General features: G+C 40.4%; 1 protein-coding gene across 3 annotated transcripts in view; it reads right to left on the reverse strand.

The window, feature by feature from the left end:
* The window catches only part of LOC118001946 (E3 ubiquitin-protein ligase parkin-like), a 1266913-nt gene that overhangs the window by 771415 nt on the left and 472132 nt on the right, over positions 1–23366 (reverse strand). For 2 of the 3 annotated variants that reach the window (XM_034992136.1, XM_034992134.1), the window contains exon 4: positions 19881–20002. In XM_034992136.1, coding sequence (XP_034848027.1) covers positions 19881–20002 — 122 coding nt within the window. The remainder of the gene's footprint in view (positions 1–19880; positions 20003–23366) is intronic. The other variant, XM_034992135.1, reaches the window with a different exon arrangement.

The raw sequence follows: 23366 nt of genomic DNA on the forward strand, positions 1-23366 counted from the left end.
CTGCTGCTACTACTGCTGCTGCTGCTGCTACTACTGCTGCTGCTGCTACTATTGCTACTACTGCTACTACTACTACTGCTACTATTACTGCTGCTGCTGCTGCTGCTACTGATAGAAACATGGGAAGAGGAAGGGAAGAAACTAAGAATCACTGATCAATCAGTAGGTATCAGGCCAAACTGCCTTATGTGCATTTTAGTGCTTATTCCAGCATTATTTAGCAACCTGCCCAGAAGGGAGGCACAGACACACGAGTTTTAGACATAAAAGAGATGCTAAAATAATGTAGCCAAGGGCCTTCATTTTAAAGGTGAAAAAGAGGCTCAAAACGGTTAGGGGTCTTGCCAAAAGTCACACATCTAGGGAGAGGCATTTGTGTACACGGTTATCAAAAACAGAAAATAAATTTTCACTTTGGCAATGCGTCAGGTATTAGTGAGACATTAATCCCGGAATATGCACACACCGAATATCAGTAGTCTGAGTTCCTGGCTCACCTCCTGTTTTCCCCAAATCTCACAAATAATGTGTGTAGGAAGAAGAAAGTACATACAGAATAAGTTAGCATTACACATGTCCTGCATCCACCAGTCTCCACCTTGGAGAAGCATAGCGGGCGGTGTTACTTGCTGTGCTTGTGGTATACCAGTAGTCTATCCAGTTGCTGCAAATATGCAACATCCATTAAATACGGATGTTGCCTGAAGTTCAAATATTATGTTTAACATCATGATTCCATTTGCATTTACGGTTAGAATGGGAATAGACTTGATGAGAGGTGCCAAACGTGAGCTTACAACATAGAACTAAAAGGTTATTTTACATGTAGCAGGGGGTAAGCGGCACCTGTTATGACTGTGCAGAGGACTGGAGGGTCAGTTTACTAGAAGACTGCTTGCTAGAGAGAGTGAAGGACCACCTGGGAAAGACCTCCTCCTAAGTGAAGAGGGCATGCTCGCACCCAAGCAGGAGCCAAATGTAACACTTGAGTCGGGAAGATGGGATGGTGAGTTACCACCCTTCAGCCAGCTGCCATGGTTCACACTGGCCTTCTAGCAAGAATCTGCAAGCGGTATCAGAGGACTTTCTTTTTCTCACTAAAATGTGTATTTAAGGCTTCTCTTAGTTTCTCTAACATACATGCCTTTCCTGCTGCCAGTCACTGCTTGAGATGCTTCTTCCGACCAAAAGGCTTCACAAGCCCCTCCATCCACCCAGCAAGATTTTGGCTATTTTCTCAAATCTGGCAAGTTCTGACAGAGTAGAGGGTACACAGCAGCTGCACACTCGCCCAGGAAAATGGTGAGCCAAAGCAAAGTCCCTGAGACAGCCCTGGGGATCCACTTTGCTTCTGTTGAGATTCTGAATCGCTGTCTAATTAGATCAGTAGTTTGTAGAGCATACATGGGCCAGGTCCTTTCTTCCTGTCCCCCCAGAGGTACTCACTACACTTCTCCATATCCCTGTCTGCCTAGAGAGGTCACCATCCAAAAGAGATGGCAGAGGTTATGGCTCAAAATTTCTGATGTTGCTCACTGGCCTCTTGACATGTGAGATGTAGGAGTCCCAGCATTCTCCCCTCAAGGCAGCTGTGGGGAGTCTATGTAGGACCCCCACTCCTCTGCTACTGTGACTTCCCTGATGAGATTGGTCTTTCGGCGCTACTGGGGGCCTTCAAAGCGGGAAAGTGCTTGGACCTCTTTTACAGGATCACATACAATATTACTGCTGTGATCGTGGTGAATCTCAGCAATTGTTCCTTAATGGAAACTTCAATAATGGTATTTAAAATGTTTTTGTTGGGGTGCTTGGGTGGCTCAGTTTGTTAAGCGTCTGCCTTCAGCTCAGGTCATGATCCCGGGGTCCTGGGATCGAGCCCCGCTTCGGGCTCCCTGCTCCGCGGGAAGCCTGCTTCTCCCTCTCCCCCTCCCGCTGCTTATGTTCCCTCTCTCACTGTGTCTCTCTCTGTCAAATAAATAAATAAAATCTTTTAAAAAAATGTTTTTGTTTGTGCCTTAAAATTTAATTCACAATTGAACAACTGCTATATGATTCCAGACACTCAAAGTCGGGTCTTGTGGGAGCTACTTTTCACCTACTTCTAAAGCCCATTATTAGTCAGTCATTTCAGCCAACCTTTATAACATATCTGAGAAGTTGCTATTGACACTTATCTGCTGATTTGGAGAAATTGTTATTAAAAAGGATTTCTATAAATGCATGAGTACTGGGGTAATGCACGTTTACGTTTCATTGACAAAATTGTATTTTCTACAACCATGTGGTCTCAAGTAGATCAGATTTCCTGCCCAGAAACACTGCACTGCATTTGGCTTCTAAATATGGGGTAATGATGTATTTTCTCACATCGGGAATTATATGCACTAGGAAGGCTGCCACTATCCAAATGGAGAAAACATAAGGAGATGGAGAAGTAACAAGATCCTAAGGAGAAAGGCATAACTCTGGGGGGGATTCTGCCACAGAACCTGGTCTATAGCCAACAGTGACCTGAGACAGTTCCTATGGACACCCAACCCTCACAGCCCAGAGTTAGCTCGTCGGCCAGATAATCTTCTGACCCAGTGTCCTTGATGAACCATCACGGATGTCCCTGAACCTTGAAATGGCTGGCTGTGAAGTGGGTTGCTCAAGAAATTCACCTCCTCTCCTGACTCAGCATGGGATGGGAGAGACTGTAAGCCTTGATGTCTGATAAGAATAAAAAATGTCTGGTTCCAAATTTTCTCACGCAAAGTATACATATTTGGAGAAATTCAATATGGTGACAAAACAGTAACTGTGAAGCAAGCGACCTCGGTCCTAGCAGGACATTTGTCACAACAGGCTGTGATCAAGGCAAACCTCATCTCATTTACAGGCCTTGGGCTCACTGACCATAAAACCTTCCTGAGGTTTAAATCCCTCTAGTATGACCTCCCCTGACTCTCCCTCTCCCCCGCTGTCCCTGTGTCACCAATAGCCAAATAGCCGCTGCATTCCCTGCTTCTTCTCCTCCCTGCCTTCCCCTTCTCCCTCCTCCTTCTCTCCCCCCCCTTCTTTTTCTTCTTTCTCTCCTTTCTTCTAAGTTTTAGGAAAGTGCATTTAAATTGTAAAAAAATCCAAATAGCTGCATCTTACTCATCCACCCAAAATTCCCTGAACCAGTGCCGCCTGAAAATATTCTGTGATGACCGGAATGCTCTATATTTTATCGGGTACAATAAAGTGATAAACACACACGCCATCATCTCTTTCTCTCAATCGCCTTTCCAAAATTTCCTTCTTTGAGCTTGCCCCTCTCCTCTGATTTTCCTTCCATCCTGATCCCCCAGTGAAGTTAAAGATGCACATTTCCTATGTGCTTGAAAATTTTAGCAATGTGCGTGTTTGGGGTAAAACGGGCAGTAGGCCTTTGCCTGTAGGCCTTTGAGAAACATAAAGCAACCCAATTTTCTCCACATTCTAACACTACCAATTTCAGTCTCCTAAATGAGACAAACCTCGTCTACATAAAACTGTAATCTTAAAGAACAAAGCAAAATGATGCCATTGTCCACCTTGGTCTTCTGTTCTGACAAACCCAAATAAAGCCTCATCTTATAAGGCAAAATTGACATTGCTATGAAAAATGTATATTGGGCTCTGCCTTTCTGAACTTATAGACTGGCATTTCCCTAGATTTGTGATACTATTCAGTACATATTTCACCTAAACTATTTACCACAGCACATTTTCCAACCTTATGGATTTTTTTTTCTAAACTCATTGTAATTTCCCAAGTTCAATATAATACATAGCCATTTGAAAACAAAGATTCACTAAATTTCACGTTGTAACAGGTAAATTTGCAGTGTTTATTTTTCCAGCAAGTCAAATATAAAAACTAATATTTGCACCGACTTACTCTCCTCTCATCTCCCTTCAAAATCATAGTTTTCCAAATAAAAGAAACAGAAATTCATCCCTGAACATATTGCTCCAAATTAAAACTAAAGTAATTTAAGTTCTTATTAAAAGTCGTTTGTGTTGCCTAAGAAAGCACTAGGAAGGACAAGATTTCAGATTAAAAAGTGTCAAATTCCAGTGTTCACTGTGTCCTTCATTATAAGCGATTTGAAAATCTTTTTCTCTCCAGGAAAGACTAGTGAGTAACAGCTTAGTCTAAATGACAGCAGCTCTGTGTATCAAGAGCCCACAATTCAGCTAATTTTCAGTTCTTATTATCTAGATACCATGAGCTGGAATTTAATAGATGGCTGGAACATCGATAACATGACATCTAGCAAAGAACATGTAAGCGGCATCTGTGGCCTCAACGAAGATGGTGCCTCCAAAATATAAATCAAAGAAAATATAAGAACATCTCAGGAGAAAGGGCTGACAGTGACCCTGCACTCTTGAAATATTTTAAATGCCTCAGGGAATCTATGGAGCAAGTAGTGTTAAAGATAATGATGCACCAGCTAGAGCTACTTAGCTCTTTGCTAAGAAAGGAAGCAATGTAGTAGACCTAGAACACCTTTAGACTCTTTCAGACCACGTGGGTTCAAATTAGAGCCCCACCTCACACTGTTTCTTTGGTGACTCGCTTCTTCTCAATGAACCTCGCAGAGTTTTCGCAGGTGTAAACAGCAAAAGGGACTCCTACTTTCCCTATTTACATAGTTGCCATATGAATCAAGGCAATGGACATGGGAATACTTTTTTTTTTTTTAAAGATTTTATTTATTTATGTGACAGAGAGAGACACAGCGAGAGAGGGAACACAAGCAGGGGGAGTGGGAGAGGGAGAAGCAGGCTTCCCGCCGAGCAGGGAGCCCAATGCGGGGCTCGATCCCAGGACCCTGGGACCAAGACCTGAGCTGAAGGCAGACGCTTAACGACTGAGCCACCCAGGCGCCCCTGGACATGGAAATACTTTTTAAACAGTCACGGTCTCTACAGAGTTAATGTACATAATAGCACATTGTACTAGTGATTTCAACCACAGTACAGATACAATAGAGCTTGTAAACCCAGAGAGGTGCTGATGTGATGTGCAAATGTATAAATCTAAAACCCAGTGACGGAATTTTTCAAATAAACTTGATTACTTTAGATCAGTCTTAGGCTCACAGCAAAACTGGGTGGAAAGTGCAGTTTCCATTCACCCTCTGGCCAGGACACAATGCATTTTTTGGAAGGCAGCTATGCTCACCACTATACCACCAACGCCGGCTTACAATGCATTTTTTGAAATCTCTCACCAACGCTGTGTGTGTGCAAAAGTCAGTTCGTTAGAGACTGGGTAGAGATCAATTTGTGAAGATGATTTCTTTGTTGAAAACTGCATTGTATCAACATCCCAACACAATGGAACTCCTTCCTTCATCTTAAATCAAGAAAGAAGGGTTTCACTGGAATAACTCAGAGAGCCTGATATGGCTCTTCTGGAGTCAGTGGGAGGCAGTGAGTCGGGGTCTGAGCCCCACTGGGTAAATCTAGAAGACTAGATGGATGCAGTTACGTCAGGCTTTGCTTGTGATCCCAGACTCTGTTAAAACAAAACGTGTATGAGTATTCCCTGGGAAAATGAGAAGGAGCTTCATGAATGCCATTCTATATTCTTCCTAGGAAGCTGAGGAGATTCAAATAGAGAAAATCTGGGCAAGAAGCAGTGAGAATCCAGGAGCTGAGGTGGGATCATCACTGCAGGTGAGGCTGGAATTCCCCAGGGTGACCTCTAAAGGGCCCCTCCAGGAGCCACCACAGGGAGTCTGCATTCCAACTGGCCAGCTCCTGACAACTCGCATCTATCCCAGGGCAGCTGTTGGCAGGTCAGGTAAGAACTTTCCCTCTCGGTTTTCCTTAGTTGTCTCATGTGGCTTTGACACTGAGACTTCAGAAACTGAGTGAAGCACAATAGTAGAGCAGGAGTAGAAGCTCAAGGTGGGGACAGACAGAAGGAGCACCCCCATCCCAGTCCCCCAGGAAGTGCCCAGCCTCACAGGGGCCCTAGCAGGAGTATAGCAGTAAGGCTTTCATGTGGCTGCCTGCGTGTTTTTCATGAGACTGACACTTATTTACTAAGCTGAAACTGTATTTGAAACTTAGTTATCCATTTGGTCCTGGTAGAAACTGCCACCCACTAGGATGCTAGGGCAGTGCCTTCAGTGAAAGACACAAAAGCATCATCAGCAAAAGGAACCACCAGTGCTCAGAAACAGCTTGGTGGATTGTGCAGTTTTTCTACTAGAACTGCCTTATAAAAACCACTACTAGGCACCCAGGTTCAAGTGATTCCACTAGCCCCATCATGTGCAATCCCGTATTCTCCACTATTGACTGGTGGCCACCACACGCGCTCTCTCTGAATTGTCTTTCTAATACACTTCTTGATTCTTCAGCTTGAATACCATCACTGTTCCACGAATGAGGCACCTATGTAAGTTCCCTTTTAACCTTTCTGCAATTCAGGCTTCTGTTCCAGAATGCTCTAGATCAACCTTAGCCTGTCCACACAAATCTTATCCAAGTGCAAACAGGCATCTGCTGGCCCTGTCTCCCAGGGAATCCTTATCTAGCAACGATGTTTCTTTCACACGCTTGCCATAGCTTTCCTGACTCTGAAGCTATTCACAGAAAAATGAATTTCTTTGAGGCAAGGCGATACTTTCAAGCCTTTCTTACATTTGAAAGTCATCAGTTTATGAGAGGAAAAAGACCCAGGAAGCAAATCGTTTTAGCTTCTTTAAACATATAAAGAGGGCACCTAGGTGGCTCAGTTGTTAGGTGTCTGCCTTTGGCTCAGGTCATGATCCCGGGGTCCTGGGATCGAGCCCCTCATTGGGCTCCCGGCTCAGCGGGGAGCCTGCTTCTCCCTCTCCCACTCCCCCTGCTGTGTTCCCTCTCTCGCTGTGTCTCTCTGTCAAAATAAATAAGTAAAATCTTTAAATATATATGTATATATATAAAGAGAGGCCTAATAGAAGGTTCCTTGGATTTTGTTCTATTTTCAAAGAGTAGAGCTAGAAGTTAGGGGTGAAGACAGATCTCAGGGCAAATAACTCTCCATCAATTAAAGTTCTGTACAATGACAACAGTTAACTTGGAAAGAAATGATTCCTTTGATACTAAAAGTGCTGGAGCAGAACACAGGGGACAAACACTGAGCATATATTATAAGAGCAATTTTTGTATCAGGAGGAAATTTAGATTGGAAGACGACAAAGGCCATTCCAACTGTAAGATTATGAGTGGGCCGAGGCATACGGTAACTGTGATGTCATCGGTTCAATGATTCATTCACTCCACAAATCATGTCTAACCATCCCCACTGCAGCCAGCACTGTTCTCAAGCACAAAGACAGAAAAGGTGTAGTTTTTGCCTCAAGGCACTAAGTCTAATAATGGAATAGAGTAGAGGGCTGCCCAGGTAAAGAGTCTTTCATTTTTTGGTCACACTCCATTTATTTTGTGGGATATATCTATATAGGTCTATATAGCTATATATAAATATAACCATCTTTCCTATATCTGTTTAGGCAAAGCTTAAATCGTAGCTTTATGGCAACATTACACAACTTACAGATTCTATGACATTTGTTTTCACTGACCCTCTACCTAAACTACTTCAAATAGGATATTTTATTCAGTAAGAAAGAGAAATAACATGATTTTTCATTTATCTTTAACACATTATGGTGAGGAAAGTTCATTTGTCCATGAGATGATGCTACCAGCTCAGCTTTAAATGATGGCCATATCTGATCATTTTAATTGTAGGTCAGTGTATGTTAATTAGTATGGCTTTCTAAATTAATAGGAAATTCCCAGTGCACCACTGAAGATATAAAAGACATAAAATTCAGGGTCATGATGACTCTAGACAGAAATGTAATTCTCTGAAACTAGCTGGGAGAATCCCTAGATTAATCATACTCCCAAATGATTGTAGGTACTCAGAAAGGTAAGTGGCCCTTGCAGGGCTCATGCCATGGCTTCCAGCTTTGTTAGGATCACACCCTCTAACAAACCAGTGGAGCTAACCGGTCACATAGAAAGCAGCCATAAGCCATGAGCACTCCCCTCTGTTCCTAGCCCCCTATGTTCCAAGTACACCAGCGCTCTTCTACTGCCTCATCACTAAAGGAAAACACCCATGTTTCACTTTTTATCCAAATTTCTACTCCCACTTTAGGAAATGAAGTCTAGTAAATTTGGCTTTTTTCAGGAAAAAGCTGCACAGCAACACTCTATGCTCCCTCAGTCCTAGTAAGAAAATGAATGTATCTCAATATGGGTGCTTTGAATAAGAATTTAAACTCAGGTTCCCAGATTTAATTCTCAGTGTGGCTCCTTTCTCACGGTGGACCCAAGTCAAGTCAATTGACCTCTCCATTTCTCATCTGGCTTCACTGATACATTTATGCAGGTAGCTTAATAGTCCCAGATGAAAGATGGATGCATGCATTAGTATCAATGCTTCTGTAAAACTACAGCAAAAACATACCACAGTTCTGATCTGTAGAGTCTGGTCTAATTCTGTAGTAGGGTCATTCAATGGGGCTCTCCCACTTCCCACATTTTCTTAGTGCTAGGTAAGATATTTGTTCTTTATAAAGTATTGGCAAAGCTCTACTAGTAAGATAGGGCTCCTAAATTCTAGTTATCTTTTCCCAGTGAGATTTTTCGACCATGAACTTCTTAAGCAAGGAACAAATAAATTAGCCCACTGACCTAAATATCTATTTTTTCTTACCCAGTTCTTAATAAAGCTTCTGTGTGGTCAAATGGATATCAATGCCATTCCATAAACAACCAAAGAACAACACTTATGTATAGAAACAATTGTTGAAACAACAATGGCATTTCACACACAAAAACAAGTTCAAGACTGACTGAATTCCTAGTGTAACCATAGTGATACAAATAGAGTATATAATTGTATAATACAGACTCAGTAATGAAACTGATGAGTTCATGGAAGTTATCTACAGCAATTGCACATTTACAAATATGGCAGCCATTAGTCATGGCCCACCCAATGTCCGTCTCCTTCTCTCTCCTTATTAACAGAATGCTGATTTTGTTTGGAGAAGCAATGGACTCAAATCAGTGGATGGAGAAGCAATGGACTCAAATCAGTGGATAAATAAGATTGGTCTAAGCCAATCATGGATATCCTGCTTATCTTTGGAAAACACTTACTTTGCAAGCTTCCTTTGTAATTACCGGTAGCCATATGACAAATTTTGAACAACGAGATATAAGGAGAAGCCTGCAAATAGGCTTCTAAAAAGTATTATTATTATTTCCTTTTTTAAGCAAATGAGACAGGCTGTTCCCCATCATCCCACCCTATTTCAGACTTGATGCCATGATGCCCAGGGCTGTGCCATGGACAGTGGATAGTAAAGTACTAACAACCCCATCAGTGCATACAATAACACTTCTATCCTTATGGGTTAAGCCTCTGTTTGGTGAGTGTTCATTCCATCACTGCTAGGGGACAGCACTGTTAACCAATAAACAAAGAAACACAGTTCTAAAATATATATATATATTATATGACATATAAATATGATATATTTAACTGCAAATTAAAGTGAAATAATAAAGTATAGGGAAAACTTTCTTTGAAAAACCTTATCTCTTCTTTATGTTTTATGTTTTATAAATACATTTAGGTTGTGATTTTGCCAAAATATTCTATGTAGTTCCAAAAGATATTTCTTTGTTTGTAAAGGTATCATCTTGAACAAGGAATAAAATGCTAGATAGCTCAATCAATTTCCAATTAAATAGATCAATGACCACATGTCATTAATGACTGACAGACTTTGGAAAACTTTTACCCATCATTCACATAAAAAATGACATTGACATAACAATGCATATACACGAAAATTAAAAAGAGAACTATACAAATATAAAAATTAAATGAGATATTTTGGTAAAGGACTGAGGTTAGACCCTGGTGTTTGGTAAACATTCAATAAATTATAGTTATTAATAATACTCATTCCTCACAATAGATAGATAGATAGATAGATAGATAGATAGATAGATAGATGATAGATAGATATGAAGAACCCAATACACTTTAAAATATATACACATATCTCTTTGAATAGCATGATTAACTTCCTACCCACAATGTCAGAATTACACACTATCATCATGGGTCAGGAACATGGCTGAGCATCGAGGCAGAAATGGTTAGACACAATTTACAACTTGATGCAGAGTAACTGCCTGGTAAGTACCCATAGCTCCAGGGGCCTCTGATGTAGTGGGCGTCCTAAAGGTGTGGTCCGGGAACATGCATTTGCAAGATTGCTTTCTTTTTCTTTTTTCTTAAAAAGTCGTAAGTAAATCCACAATTTAAAAAAAGTCATTTAATACAGAGTCCCTAAATAAAGAAGCAGTGAAAAGCATTCTCCACTAAAGTCCAAAAGCTCTCAATGTAAGAATTTCTGTAATTGAAATAATGGAACATAGTAAGTACCTGGCAAAAGTTGCCTACAGCTCAGCTGGAGAGCATTTCACTTATTTAATGAATAAATTTACATTTACATATAACATTTGACTTACATCACAAACAATTTTATATGTGTATTTGACATTTTATTTATTTCAATAGGTAACTATACTTTTACTTTTTGTTTATAAACTATTAAATATTCACATTAAGGTAATATAGAAAAATATGAACTAATTTTTTTTTCCATTCCACAAAACCACATTTACTGTTTTTGTGTTTGTTTTTCTAACGAGAAGTTCCCTTTGGTTTACTAATAGTTATTGGCAGTCCTCCAGAGACAAACACTTCCATCCAGTAAAGGTATGAGTGGTGCTTAGGTGGCTGCTGGCTGATTACTCTCACATAGGTGCCCTCCTTAATCCCCATCCCCCAGCTGGCACATCCCCGACCCACGTCCCTCTATTAACCCTCAGTTTGTTCTCTGTCTTTAAGAGTCTCTTATGGTTTCTCTCCCTGAGCGCTCTTCAGATCCCTCCCCTGCCCTCAGCATGCTGTGTGCTCAATGTCCTCTTTCTTGCCTGGATGGCCTCTAGCTGCAGCATGGAATAGCTGGAGCATAAACAAATCTAACATCTCACATGCTTGGAGGAATATAAAGAAAAATTCTGGAAAAACAGAATAACTAAAATAAACATTAGAAAGAAATCAGTAAAACCCAAAAGTTCTTACATGAAATGTTAAAGTTTTGAGTATATTCACAGGAATATATGCATGGATGTGTTCAAGAAGAAAACGTTCATAAGATGAATTCACCTATGATCTTTAGCTTTCAATAAACTAGGCATTTCTTAAAATCTGCTAAGAAAATATATCACTGAAAAGGTTTAAGATAATCAAATGAATAGTGCAATCACAATATAAATAAATATTCCAAAAGAATGTTCCAGAATGATTTTATTCCTTATTTTTTTTGGTACATTTGGTAAAATTGATCATATAAGTTAGCAAATTAATCTGTAGTCAGTGGAAATAGATGTTGGTGGCGAAGAGTATTTTTAAGTTTGAACCCTAGGCATGGATTATCCAAAACTACTATAAGTTTTAGGAGAATGAGACTAGTAACATTCACTTAGAATTTTAAATCCGTTACATTGGCTTACATTGATACCCTAAAGTGGTTTGGATCAACCCAATTTCAGTAATCATTTTACATTTAGAACTTACAGTGTTCAGTATATTTGTAAACTATCAAAAATAATGCTTTAATATAAAATAAATCATTAAAACTTAAAATTATTTATGATAATACTTTGAGGTTTGGTTTATTATTATTTGTTAACTGGCTCTTTTCCAGATATTGATTTGGTAAAAGAGAAAAAGAGGAAAATCTTTTGATCTCTCAATCTTTTGTCAGTTACTCTTGATGGGATACTTGATCAGCATGAGGGCATCATTAGTGTGTGGCTGAGAGGGCTGGCATCTGCAGTGAGGACCAAAGAGACTATAACACAAAGAAGGTGGGCTTCAGAGAGATGGACGTAGGAGAGTCCCTACAGCCAACAGAAATCTTGTGGCAGAACTGATGGCAGGAAAGGGGCAGAAGTGAATATGGGGGGTGCCCCAGCATCTGCAAGAGGCAAGACTTGCACTGTGTTCTGCTCCGTCTCAATCCTAAATCCTCGATGTGAGATAAATCCACACAAAAACTCGCTTCTTTGTAGGCCTAACATCATAACATAAATTAAAACAGACTTCAGGGCCAGGTTACACATTTTGGACATCCAAAATGGCTTTAAAAAATAAAATATATAAAAATAAAAAATATATAAAATAAAAAATTATATATATATATTTAAATAACATAAAATAATTTGCATGACTCTCTGATTAAACTCTAAAGGCTCAGAAATGCCTAACAATTGAATAAATACATAAAAAGTGTTGTAACACGTACTTATTCCTGAACAAGCTTAGATATATCCCAAGGCTTTACACAGCTTTTGATATTACAAGAAGCAAGTAGACTCCTTACTAACAATTAATCTGTAACAAATATTAAGTTTAGGAATGATTATACATTTAGACAATATTTCTTAATAAATTTCCTCACATAAATTGTTCCTAATCTATAAACCAATTTTAAATAAAATCCATCATGCCAGGCATTTTACATCTTACTCTATTTATTGCCCCATTTCTCATCAGAAACCTTTTAGCTTTAATGCTATTCCATGGCAGAGTATCTCATTAGAGTGGCAAAGATAAAGTTCTTTTGGAGATAAAGTAATTATAGTGATTGTAGGGGAAAAAAATCTCCTAGAGTTCTTGGTTGCAGTAATCTCCTGGCTTCTGATTCATTTGAAAACTAATAAACTGAGGGCAAACAAAAAGATGTTGCTGGTGGATAACTCAGGTTACCCGGAGTTTGTGCTGGGGAGATGAACAATTTGTAACCTTCATCAGAACTAAAGGGTCCTGGAGGTATAAGCTTACGATGGGAGTTCAGCAGTTGCTTTGATGCTTTTTTGGGGCAGAAAACTCTTCCCCTGAATGAAGGACAGTGAGAGCAACAGTTTCTGAATGTTTACTATGTACCTCCATGCTAGCTACTTTATTTCTTTTTCTCACTGTGCTAAGCTCTTGAGAGTTAAATCATTTAATCCACAAGAACTTTAATGAACTTGTTTACTTCCATTTCATGACAAGAAAACCGAGACAAAGAATTTAAGTCACTTGCCCAAAGTCACACAGCTACTAAGCAGCAGAACTCAAGTCCAGAACATCTGACAGGAAAGGGACCACAGAAAGCCACTCTCCAGCTCTCTGCACCCAGACAGTTCCAAGTCCAATATTGCAGGACCGAACGTGCTATGCCATGTGCTCTCTCCCCTCTGTTCCACATCCATTTTAGCGTCTGATTATTTTTAGTCGATAGATTATTTTATTCATAAATATTCTTTTTTTTTAAGATTTTATTTATTTATTTGGCAGAGAGAGACACAGCGAGAGAGGGAACACAAGCAGGGGAAGTGGGAGAGGGAGAAGCAGGCTCCCCGCCGAGCAGGGAGCCCGATGCGGGGCTCGATCCCAGGACCCCAGGATCATGACCTGAGCCGAAGGCAGACGCTTAACCGACTGAGCCACCCAGGCGCCCCTACTCATAAATATTCTTACTGTATTTTAAGTCTGTGTCCGGTTAGAGAAGTGAGTCCGTTTCTCCCTATCCCAGAAGCTGTGTCGTCTTCAGGAGGCTGAGTCCTCCTAGAATGTGGGCAATGGCTGGAACGTGGTGGTAGGGAGGGACAAGGGGCACAGGAGAAGGCACTCTTAGGCCTTAGGGAGCAGAAGCCTGCGGGGCTGAGGAGGAGAAGCCATCCTAGCATGACCCCTGTGGACAGGCTCCTCACCATCAACATCATATTCTAACAGAACTTCATCAGCTCAGGCACAATTTTTAACATGTCTCTGGAAGCCTTGTGTTCTTATAAATGGGTCACGGGAAATCTCTGACAGCTTGCCAGAAGGCTCACTCCTCGCCACCACACTTACAGTAAGACAGACTAGAAGGATCACACCTGCTGACCGGGTAACCTTAAGTTTGGCAGGGTCCCAGGGGAAGGGAGGAGGGACAAGCATCTTTAAGCTTCTTGGTGCTGTTTCTTTTTCCAATTTAAATTCCTTCTTTAATTTCCAGTTATTTCTAAAAGCTGTGTATTTTCTTCTTCTTTTTTTTTTTTTACAGATTTTATTTATTTATTTGACAGAGAGAGAGCGAGAGAGGAACACAAGGAGCGGGAGTGGGAGAGAGAGAAGCAGACTTCCCGCTGAGCAGGGAGCCCGATGCGGGGCTCGATCCCAGGACCCTGGGATCATGACCTGAGCTGAAGGCAGACGCTTAACGACTGAGCCACCCAGGAGCCCCAGCTGCGTATTTTCTATGTATCTTGGAAAACTTTACTTTTTTTCTGTTCATATTTTTTTGTATTAATGAAAAAAAGAAAGGCTCTGAAGCTATGACTTGCTCATCATTTGATTTTCCACACTAATGAGGGAGAGAGTCATGACATAGGTTATTCAGGATACCCGTTTTATTGTTCAAGCACATAATCAGAAATACATATGCAAGTACAAAGCAACCTCCTTTCTGTGCTCAACCCTGTGTCATTTCTGTGTGGACCTAAGTGGACAATCTTCGAAGAGGCAAATGAAAATTGGAGGCCTGCCATGTTTTTCCAATCAGCTGCTGTTCACTGTTTTCCAGGGAGCATTCATGTTTCTAAGGGCTATTTTGGTTAGTGGAAGCCCTAGTCAAGGTTGCCATGAAATAAAGAAGGTAATTTGATTTAAATTCAGAGGAAAACCTGGTGTCCCAGCTGATTTTCAATTTACCCTCAAGGTCAGGACAAAACCTTGGACATCAGTTTCCCCATCCTAACACCGTGACAGAAATGGCCTCCTGTCTTCCTTGCCAATTCATTAGGAGCATCATATTAAATGTGAAATATGTAAACAATTAAACCTTAGAGCATTATGTATGAGAGGAGCTCATTATCTTGCACACAAAATTTAAATAGTGTTGAAGAAATGTTGGCATTATGAATAAGTCCCCCACAACAACAAAAAATAATTAGGAGTTTACTATTAAGACTCATGAGAGGCAAAGGGCCTATTGTAGACTGATTTTTTTCAGACCAGAAAAAAAAAATTATGTTTAAAAAAAAAAATAACCCACGTAGCTAAGTAGGTTCCGATTTTTCTCTTTGTGTATAAAAAGCTCCTTGCGGAAGCTCAGATAAACCACATCCTGCTCCACTATATAACTTGTCAGCCACACAAAATCCTTTCTTTCTTTTTATGTTTTTCTTGACTAGAGAAAATTCTGTCAATTGTAGATCTTTATAAAGTTTGGGAAAATGAAACCTTAAGAGTTGCCTATTCTCGGGCGCCTGGGTGGCTCAGTTGGTTAAGCGACTGCTTTCGGCTCAGGTCATGATCCTGGAGTCCCTGGATCGAGTCCCGCATCGGGCTCTCTGCTCGGCAGGGAGCCTGCTTCTCCCTCTGACCCTCCCCCCTCTCATGTGCTCTCTCTCTCTCATTCTCTCTCTCTCAGATAAATAAAAAAAATCTTTAAAAAGAGTTGCCTATTCTCTACCTGGAAATCCTTCCTCAGGGCAAAGTTCAGCTCCTGCCCCACCCACTGCTGGGTAGGGGGTTGGCTTGCAGACTCCTGTGATTACTCAGCTGCTCCACAAAGCTGTTACTGGAAGGTACTACTGAGTGTGAATGTTTGTCATTAATAAAAAATCGGAGGGCCTCTTCTACTTATTTACCAGTGATGCTGCATCTAGTAACTATACTAAAATTTCAGATTAAAAAAAATAAAAAATACAAAATACAATACAATAAAATAAAGTAAAATTCCGGGTTCAATAAGTAATCTTTAAATCATCCTTTCCAATCTCCTTAAATCTTAAAGTAGTTTTTTTTTTTTTTTTCCAAGAGTATTTTTGAAGGATAGTTTAAGTATAGGGAAGTAGTTGGGTAATAGGACACTGATTACCAGATTTGTAGAGTGAACAATCTATCCTAGAAAAGGCAGAGCTTTAAAGAAACAGAAGACTTTTCATCCCTGGCACCAACGTTTGTTAACTGTGTGACTTTGGGTTCATTGCTTAACTTCATGGAGTCTCTTTATTAAAAACACTAGATAATAATATCTACTTTGCAGGTCTGTAATAAGAATTAGAGAAATATAAAAGTACCAGAATATAAATGTAAGGAAGGAAATCAATAAGTGGTAGCAAAAGAATCATAACTTCTATGATCAATGTGATTATACATGCCAAGTATAATTTCTAAAGTATGTGGATCTACTGAATCAGTAACAGTTCAAGTACAGATACCATTCACTTCGAATTATTAGCTTTGTGCTCCACTATGGGCAAGGTACTGGGTGAAGTGTTGAAAATGCACCAGGGATCTAAACCCGCAAGTTACCTGATACAAGAGGCTTACCGGCACTTGGAATATAGACAAATGGGCAATTGTACAGAATGTGGAATGGAAATTTAATGATATCTGAAATAATGTAGTTGAAGTTAGACCCTATCAGGGGAGGAAATGATGAAAGAAAAGGCCAGAGAGCTCTAGAAGAAATTAAGAGAGGGGTTAACAATGTACAGAGCAAAAATAATGTAGGGAGAATAAAAGTCTGAATTTAATAATCAAATGCAGAGCAGTTCTAGGAACTGACAAAGTCTGGGGTGGTCATGGGAGTGGGCCTCTGAGATGGGACAGAGCCTAGACCACCGGGTGGATGAGATCATCGCTCCCAGGACCTGCTGGTCCAGGTGAGCAGCTGAGGGGGCTACAAAGAGCTTCTGGATGAACACAGTGGGAGGGGAGATGCTTTCACTCTTTTTTTTTTTTTTTAATGTTGTTAGTCACCATACAGTACATCATTAGTTTTTGATGTAGTGTTCCATGATACATTGCTTTCACTTTTTTGAAAGGAGTTAGCCAAAGTCTGGATTGATTTCATGGTGAAGTACCTAAGTGTGTGTATGCACACACCCAACAAGTACTCATGAAAAATAATTTAAAAAGTAACAATAAGAAAGCATTTAAGATATCTAATTATTTATGTTCCAGCTACTGTTCCTTTTTTTAAAGATATTATTTACTTATTTGAGAGACAGAGAGGATGAGAGCACATGAGCAGGGGAAGGGCAGCAGGAGAGGGAGAAGCAGACTCCCCACTGAGCAGGGAGCTGATGAGGAATGAGATCCCAGGATCATGACCTTAGCTAAAGGCAGACACTTAACTGACTGAGCCACCAGGTGCCTCTCTGTTCTAAATACTCTTCATATATTAACTAATCTTTACAAGAAATAAGAAGTAGATACCATTATCCCAGGTAAAAGATGTCCCCAAGCTGACACAGGAGGAAAATAATGATTTAGGAAAAAATTTTTTTTTTTAGATTTCTATTTTTTAATTTTTTATTGTTATGTTAATCACCATACATGTAGGAATTCTAACCCATGCAGTATGAAGAGTCTGGAGACTTGTCTTCTTAAGTTTTCACCATACAGCCTCTCAGCAAGTTGAAGTAAGTGCTTACTGCACACCGGGCTCTCTAAACACCTAATGTTAATGCACCATTTAACCTGTATGGTACGATTTCAGTTTGTGCATTTAGACAGATGCTGCTGGTTGCTTTTTCCTTTTGTCTTCTGTTTTTTTTTCCCCAAGGAGCATATTTTTACATATGAAACTTCGCATAAAAATCTATACGTATGGTTTCCCTTAATTAAATAAAAGATTGGCCACATTAAGCACCCCCACCACCACTTGCTAAGCAAGTAAGGTAAGGAGCGGCCTCCTTACCTGGGCCTTGGTCTCTTCATGGTCCTCACCCCATCCCCAGCCACTGCATACTTAAGACCTAAGTCTTAAATCACATGTCTGATCACTGGGGATATCTGAGCATATGACACTTAGTGTAAATATATCTGTGTGGTAAAAAATGGGGAGACTGCAGAGCTTACAAGTTTAGATCACACAGTCAGGTTCAAATGCCTACTCTCACAAGCTCCTTTCCTTAATCTCTTTAAGCCTAAATCTAAAATAAGGTTACTGACAGTACTTAGAGTGTTATGAAATAAATGCAATAGATGATGCATGAAAATAATTAAGCTTGGGGCTCAATAATAATTTGTTATTGCTGTTTTCACTAAGAACAATTGGAAGTTAATATAAATAGGTCGCATCCACCATCTAAGGCAATCAAGACTGGAGCATAGACCAGAAAAACAGAAGAGGCTGTTTACTGTGTTGGAAAAGGCTTATGGCAGAGGAGAGATTCTGGTGGAAAGTAAAGTTCTGGAGGACTTTAAGAGAGTACATTTCCCAGACAGAAGCACTGCCCGGTGACACCCCCAGAAAAAGGTCCAGTCCCGTGGTTCAGAACAAACCATCACTCATGGATTTGTCTCCCTAAGTTCAGTCACAGGATTGGCCTGTGTACAGAGAGATTATACCATAGTGAAATACTGAGCTGCATTTTTGAGTAATTCTACCATCTTCCCCAGGCTTGAGGCAGGAATCCTTGATTTCTCCATTATTGGGTGTATCCTTCATGTTCTTCCATGCTGCTCCGTTATACACTTTCCACAGGGCACCACCCCGACCCGGCCCGTAGTTCCCCCCGCATGAACCCTATGAAGAGTCTATGAATCAACCTCTTTGCCCTCAATCTGTCACCAACTTCTGTCCCAATGACAGACTGTTACAGCAGTAATAAAGTTTCTAAAATATAGATTGCCTTTATTTTTAACATTTTGTCTTGGCTTCCCATCGCCTGTGGAATAAAAATCTAAATGTAGCCATTAGAGGGGCCTGGTATGGTAAGGGAGTCCTTGTCCCCACTTCAGCCCCCCATCACCTGAAGACCCTTGACCCTGACCCTTGATCACACCAATCAGAAAATGCCCTCCTCACTCACGCACATTCACACCCACATCAACTTTAGCCAAATCCTGCATAACCATCACGGGGAAGCCATGGCCTTAGCTGTGTGCATGGTTTATATCAGGGGTCCACCATGTTTTCTCGTAGGGGCCAGAGGTAGATAGGTCAGGCTCCGCAGGGCATCCAGTCCGGGTGGCAACTACTGAAGCCCGCCCTGGGCATGGAAGCTACACAGACAACATGGAAGGAGATGGGTGGTGCCGCCTTATGCTACAGTGTCATCATGGAGACTGGAAATCTAAACTTCATATAGCGTTCACGGGCCACACAGCATTACTCTTTGGATATTTCCCAGCCACTTAAAAATGCAAGAACATTCTTAGCTTGTGAACCATACAACCCAAGCGGAGACCACAGCAGATGGTAGCCTGCCGACCTCAGTTTCACATGCATGCTGTGGGCGATCCACGACTTTCCTTTTCACTCCTTTACTGAGATACAACTTCCATTTAGCAACCTCGAGTGCGCCCATCTTCAATGAACAGTCCAGTGGATTGTGACACACGTATCCAACCATGTACAGTCACACCGATTGAGACATAAAACATTCCCAGTGTCTTAGAATGCTCCTTCCTGGCCTCTTCTAAAAGACACCCCCACCAAAGCCTAATCTCTTTTTGTTATAAACACACTCTCGATGCTTCCTTTCCGGAGACCTGGACTAAACACAGGGAGACAACAGCCGGGTACTACCTAACGTTTTACAGAGTGATGTATTTTTAAATGAAACTTCAGATACCATTAACCATTAGAATCGCATAGCAGAATGTCTTTTGTTTTCAGTCATGCGTCTTCTCTGATTAGCAACCCCAAAAGGCTACTGTGGAAATAGACGTTCATTTTCTCTGAGCAGCCTCTGCCAATGCCGTAGCTCCTTACCTGGGCCAAGGTGAGCGTTGCCTGCTGGCAGGTGCTGCACTGCACCCGGAGTTTTCCTGGCTGTACTCTTTGACAGGGGCCTTTGCAATAAACATAAAAGCTGTTGTAGGTTCCTCTACCTGCTGGGAGAGGGGGGGAAGCAGAGAAAGTAGCCAATCAATGTTGAATCCAAATTGAGACAAATTTTAAAATTATCTCCCCAGGAGCATTTTGAAACACTAGTGGGATAAAGATTCCAATGAGGATACAACAATTTAATTTAGAAAATCTAGTTTTATGCTCAAGAGTGAAAATCTTTTCTTCCACTTGCCAACAGCCTTGTGACTTAGTCAGCAGGGTAAGCGACCTGCTGCCTCCAGAAGAGCTGGCCAAGTGTATATGCAACACGGGGAAGTGAAATGCCTTCTGTGCCGCTTAAGTTTTTAAAAAGGACAGGAAACGTAGAGACTGTGGGAAATTTAAAGACCACTGCTCCTGAATTCTATTTCATGCTTCTGTACACAGTTTTGAAGGCTCTAGATTTTTCCTCTTAAAATCTTATCTGTAGGGACCTACCAGCCCATTTCTCGTGCTATGACTGACATGATCACCATTTGCTGGGTTCCAGTGAAGTCTTTCCAACATATAGTCACACATAAAGTAAGACAAGAGTCCTGAGGGGTTTAAACAGAACCCGGCAGGGGTGTGCAGAAACGGGTGCTTTGTGTTTCACTAGTATTCTCTACCTAGACAAATGCCGTTCAAATAACACAAGAAGAAAAGCTGGACCAAAAAAAAAAAAAGTCAACAATTAAACATCTCTAATTACTTCTCTCAAATGTCAGCATACAGAAGTCATGCTATTCTGTACATTAGGGGGACCTTTCAGAACAGCGTCCCACTGCCATTTCTGCAAAGAGCTCACTAATAAAATAACTGCCTTTTTAAATGTATAATATTACTAACTAGTTGTTTTAATCCTTACACCTTACTTCTTGTTCGGTTGGGGGGTTACATAAAATGTCGTGGCATATGAATTTTGTTTACAATTTTACTATTATCATTAAGATCATCTATAAATAATAAGGACTATTTTTACCATTATGAGTGAAAACCTTCAGCCTCCCAAATACATATGGTTTATTTAAAAAAAATTGGTACAAAAATAATAAGAAACAAAGAGCGATCCTAAAGTCTTAGGCAGCGCCATTTATTTCTTACTAATTAAAAAAAAAAAAAAGACTCTATAGGCTCACTGAATTGTTATTTGTTCAGCCATCTTTACTAATATTGTAAGTGACAATACTTTGTAAGATGTAAAGCACAATAAAAATGTTAAATTTTATAATTTTATCATTTATTACCAATATATTTTATAATTATTACTCTCCAGAAATTAATATTTAGCTTCCAGTGTGAAGGGAAGATAAAATATAAACATATGTTTGTAGTGATAAGAAACTATGATTTTCTGATGCTTCTTTGTAACTTTAGTGCCTTAATGTGGAAGGTCTTCGAGTCTATAAATACCACATTGATACTAGCAAAGATAGTAATTATATAAGAAATATTCTTAAGGTTTTATATATATCATAAATGCAATGGATAGAACCATATATTAAAGTTATAGAAATACCATAACAACTGTCAGAATATCGGAAGACCACAAGGATTGACAATTTCACTTGTTAAATTGTACCAAGAGCTTCGTGAAGGAGGCAGGAACCCTTATTGTAAAAACCTTTATCAGAAATAGGAACAAATCCAATTTCAGAATTTTTATAACCTACTATTGTAAAGGTTAAACAATAAAAAAAAAAAAAGGAGGAGGAGGAACAGGAGTGGGGAAAGGAGAAGCTTATGAAGGGGAGCCTGGGTGGCAAAGACACTAGCATTGTTGAAAGAGCATATGAGCAACAGCTTTACAATAGTAAATGATGCATCTATGAAACTGCAGGCAGCTAAATGACTCTTCTCTCTCCCTTAGGGCAATAGGAACATTTGCAATATTGTTTCAGCAAATGATACAGCCAGGCACAATCCCAAGACTAGGGAACTCTTCTGTGTGCTACAAACTTCAGCGAAGTCCTTGAGAAGTTAGAAAATACTGCATGCCCACGTCTGTGGCCTAGAAGCATACAAGATGACACGGTGCTTCCCAGAGCCAGCTGCGAGCTGGGGATTAATAGTCAGGCTAAGGAAGATCAAGGTCGGGCCAGTCCTGGCTACGGCAAATTTCAAGCTGTTGACATTACTTGGTCAAAAAGTCGGGGCTTTCAGGTCAATCCTGAGATCCCCTGTTCAGGATGGCTTCCTCACTAATTTGGCTGCATCACACTGTTTAAAGTTGGCAAACTTCTCTGTGCCGCGCTGAGGTCTGGAGTCCCCAGGATGGGAATAAGAATAAACACCCTGACATGTTTTCTGGGCAATGTTCCCATTAGCCTGACTGAGGGTCTGAGGTACAGACTTTTGGATATGGAGCCATAACTCCTAAAGGAATGGCAAGGCGATGTGAAGAATGCCCCGGAATGCTTTTCTGCAGCTCTGTCACCGTCTCCAGTCAAGAACTTGAACCTTCTTCCCATTTTACTTCTGTCTGGATCTTAAAATCCTTTTTCTTGCCTTATCAACTCTTTCATATGGCTACCCCTTCACTGCCCAACATAATCAATGCAGCTTGCGTTTGGGTTTATAATACTTCCCTCTTTTTCTAGAATACATTTTCAGAACTAGAGAAATAGATCAAAAGTATTACACGTCATGTCCTTTACTGTAGTTCACCAGTTGTGAACATTTTCCCATATTTTGAGTGTGCTCCCTGTGTTTGTGTGTGTGTATACATACATACACATATACTACACATACATATTTTCAGCTGAGTCATTTGTAATTAACTTGCAGACATCACACTACTCATCCCAGGATCCTTCAAGATCCTAAAAATATGGACTTTTTTCTATAAAGCTGTAGTGCTCTTTGAGGGATTTGGTTGTTTCAGTTTTTCTGCTCTGAGGCTAATCAAGTATAAGTATATCTTACAGAACACTATCACGGTTTGCAAGCTGTGAAAAAGCGTCAAGCCAAAATACCTGGGATTCCTTAGCCAAATCATTTTCGATGAGGCTAAATTAAGTCAAGGTGAGCAAGCCCTCCCACCGCGGGACGTTCAGAGCTCGGTGACTCTGTGAGGAAAGCACGGAGCACAGCACATCCCGGACTTTATCTGACCTCAGGAACTTTCCTTTTGTGGAGCATTTTGTGAAATTATTTGTCAGGAAAAAAAAAAATATTGGAAAAAAAATCTGAAAGAAGGATTCAACTCACTGTGTAGGGCTTGATGTACAGCAAGCCAAATTGTTCACCTGCTGACAATTAAGTTCTTCCCTTCACCACAGCGATCGGTAATTTTTTATTTGTTATTTATTATTATTATTTTATCATAAGCCAGGAGGCTGAGTCTAATAATGTCATGATTTTACAAAGTAAAGTACATGCTTTTCATTC

The sequence above is a fragment of the Mirounga leonina genome, unplaced genomic scaffold (genome assembly GCF_011800145.1).
Source record: "Mirounga leonina isolate KUSES-001 unplaced genomic scaffold, KU_Mleo_1.0 Mir_55, whole genome shotgun sequence".
Taxonomy (NCBI): Eukaryota; Metazoa; Chordata; class Mammalia; order Carnivora; family Phocidae; genus Mirounga; species Mirounga leonina.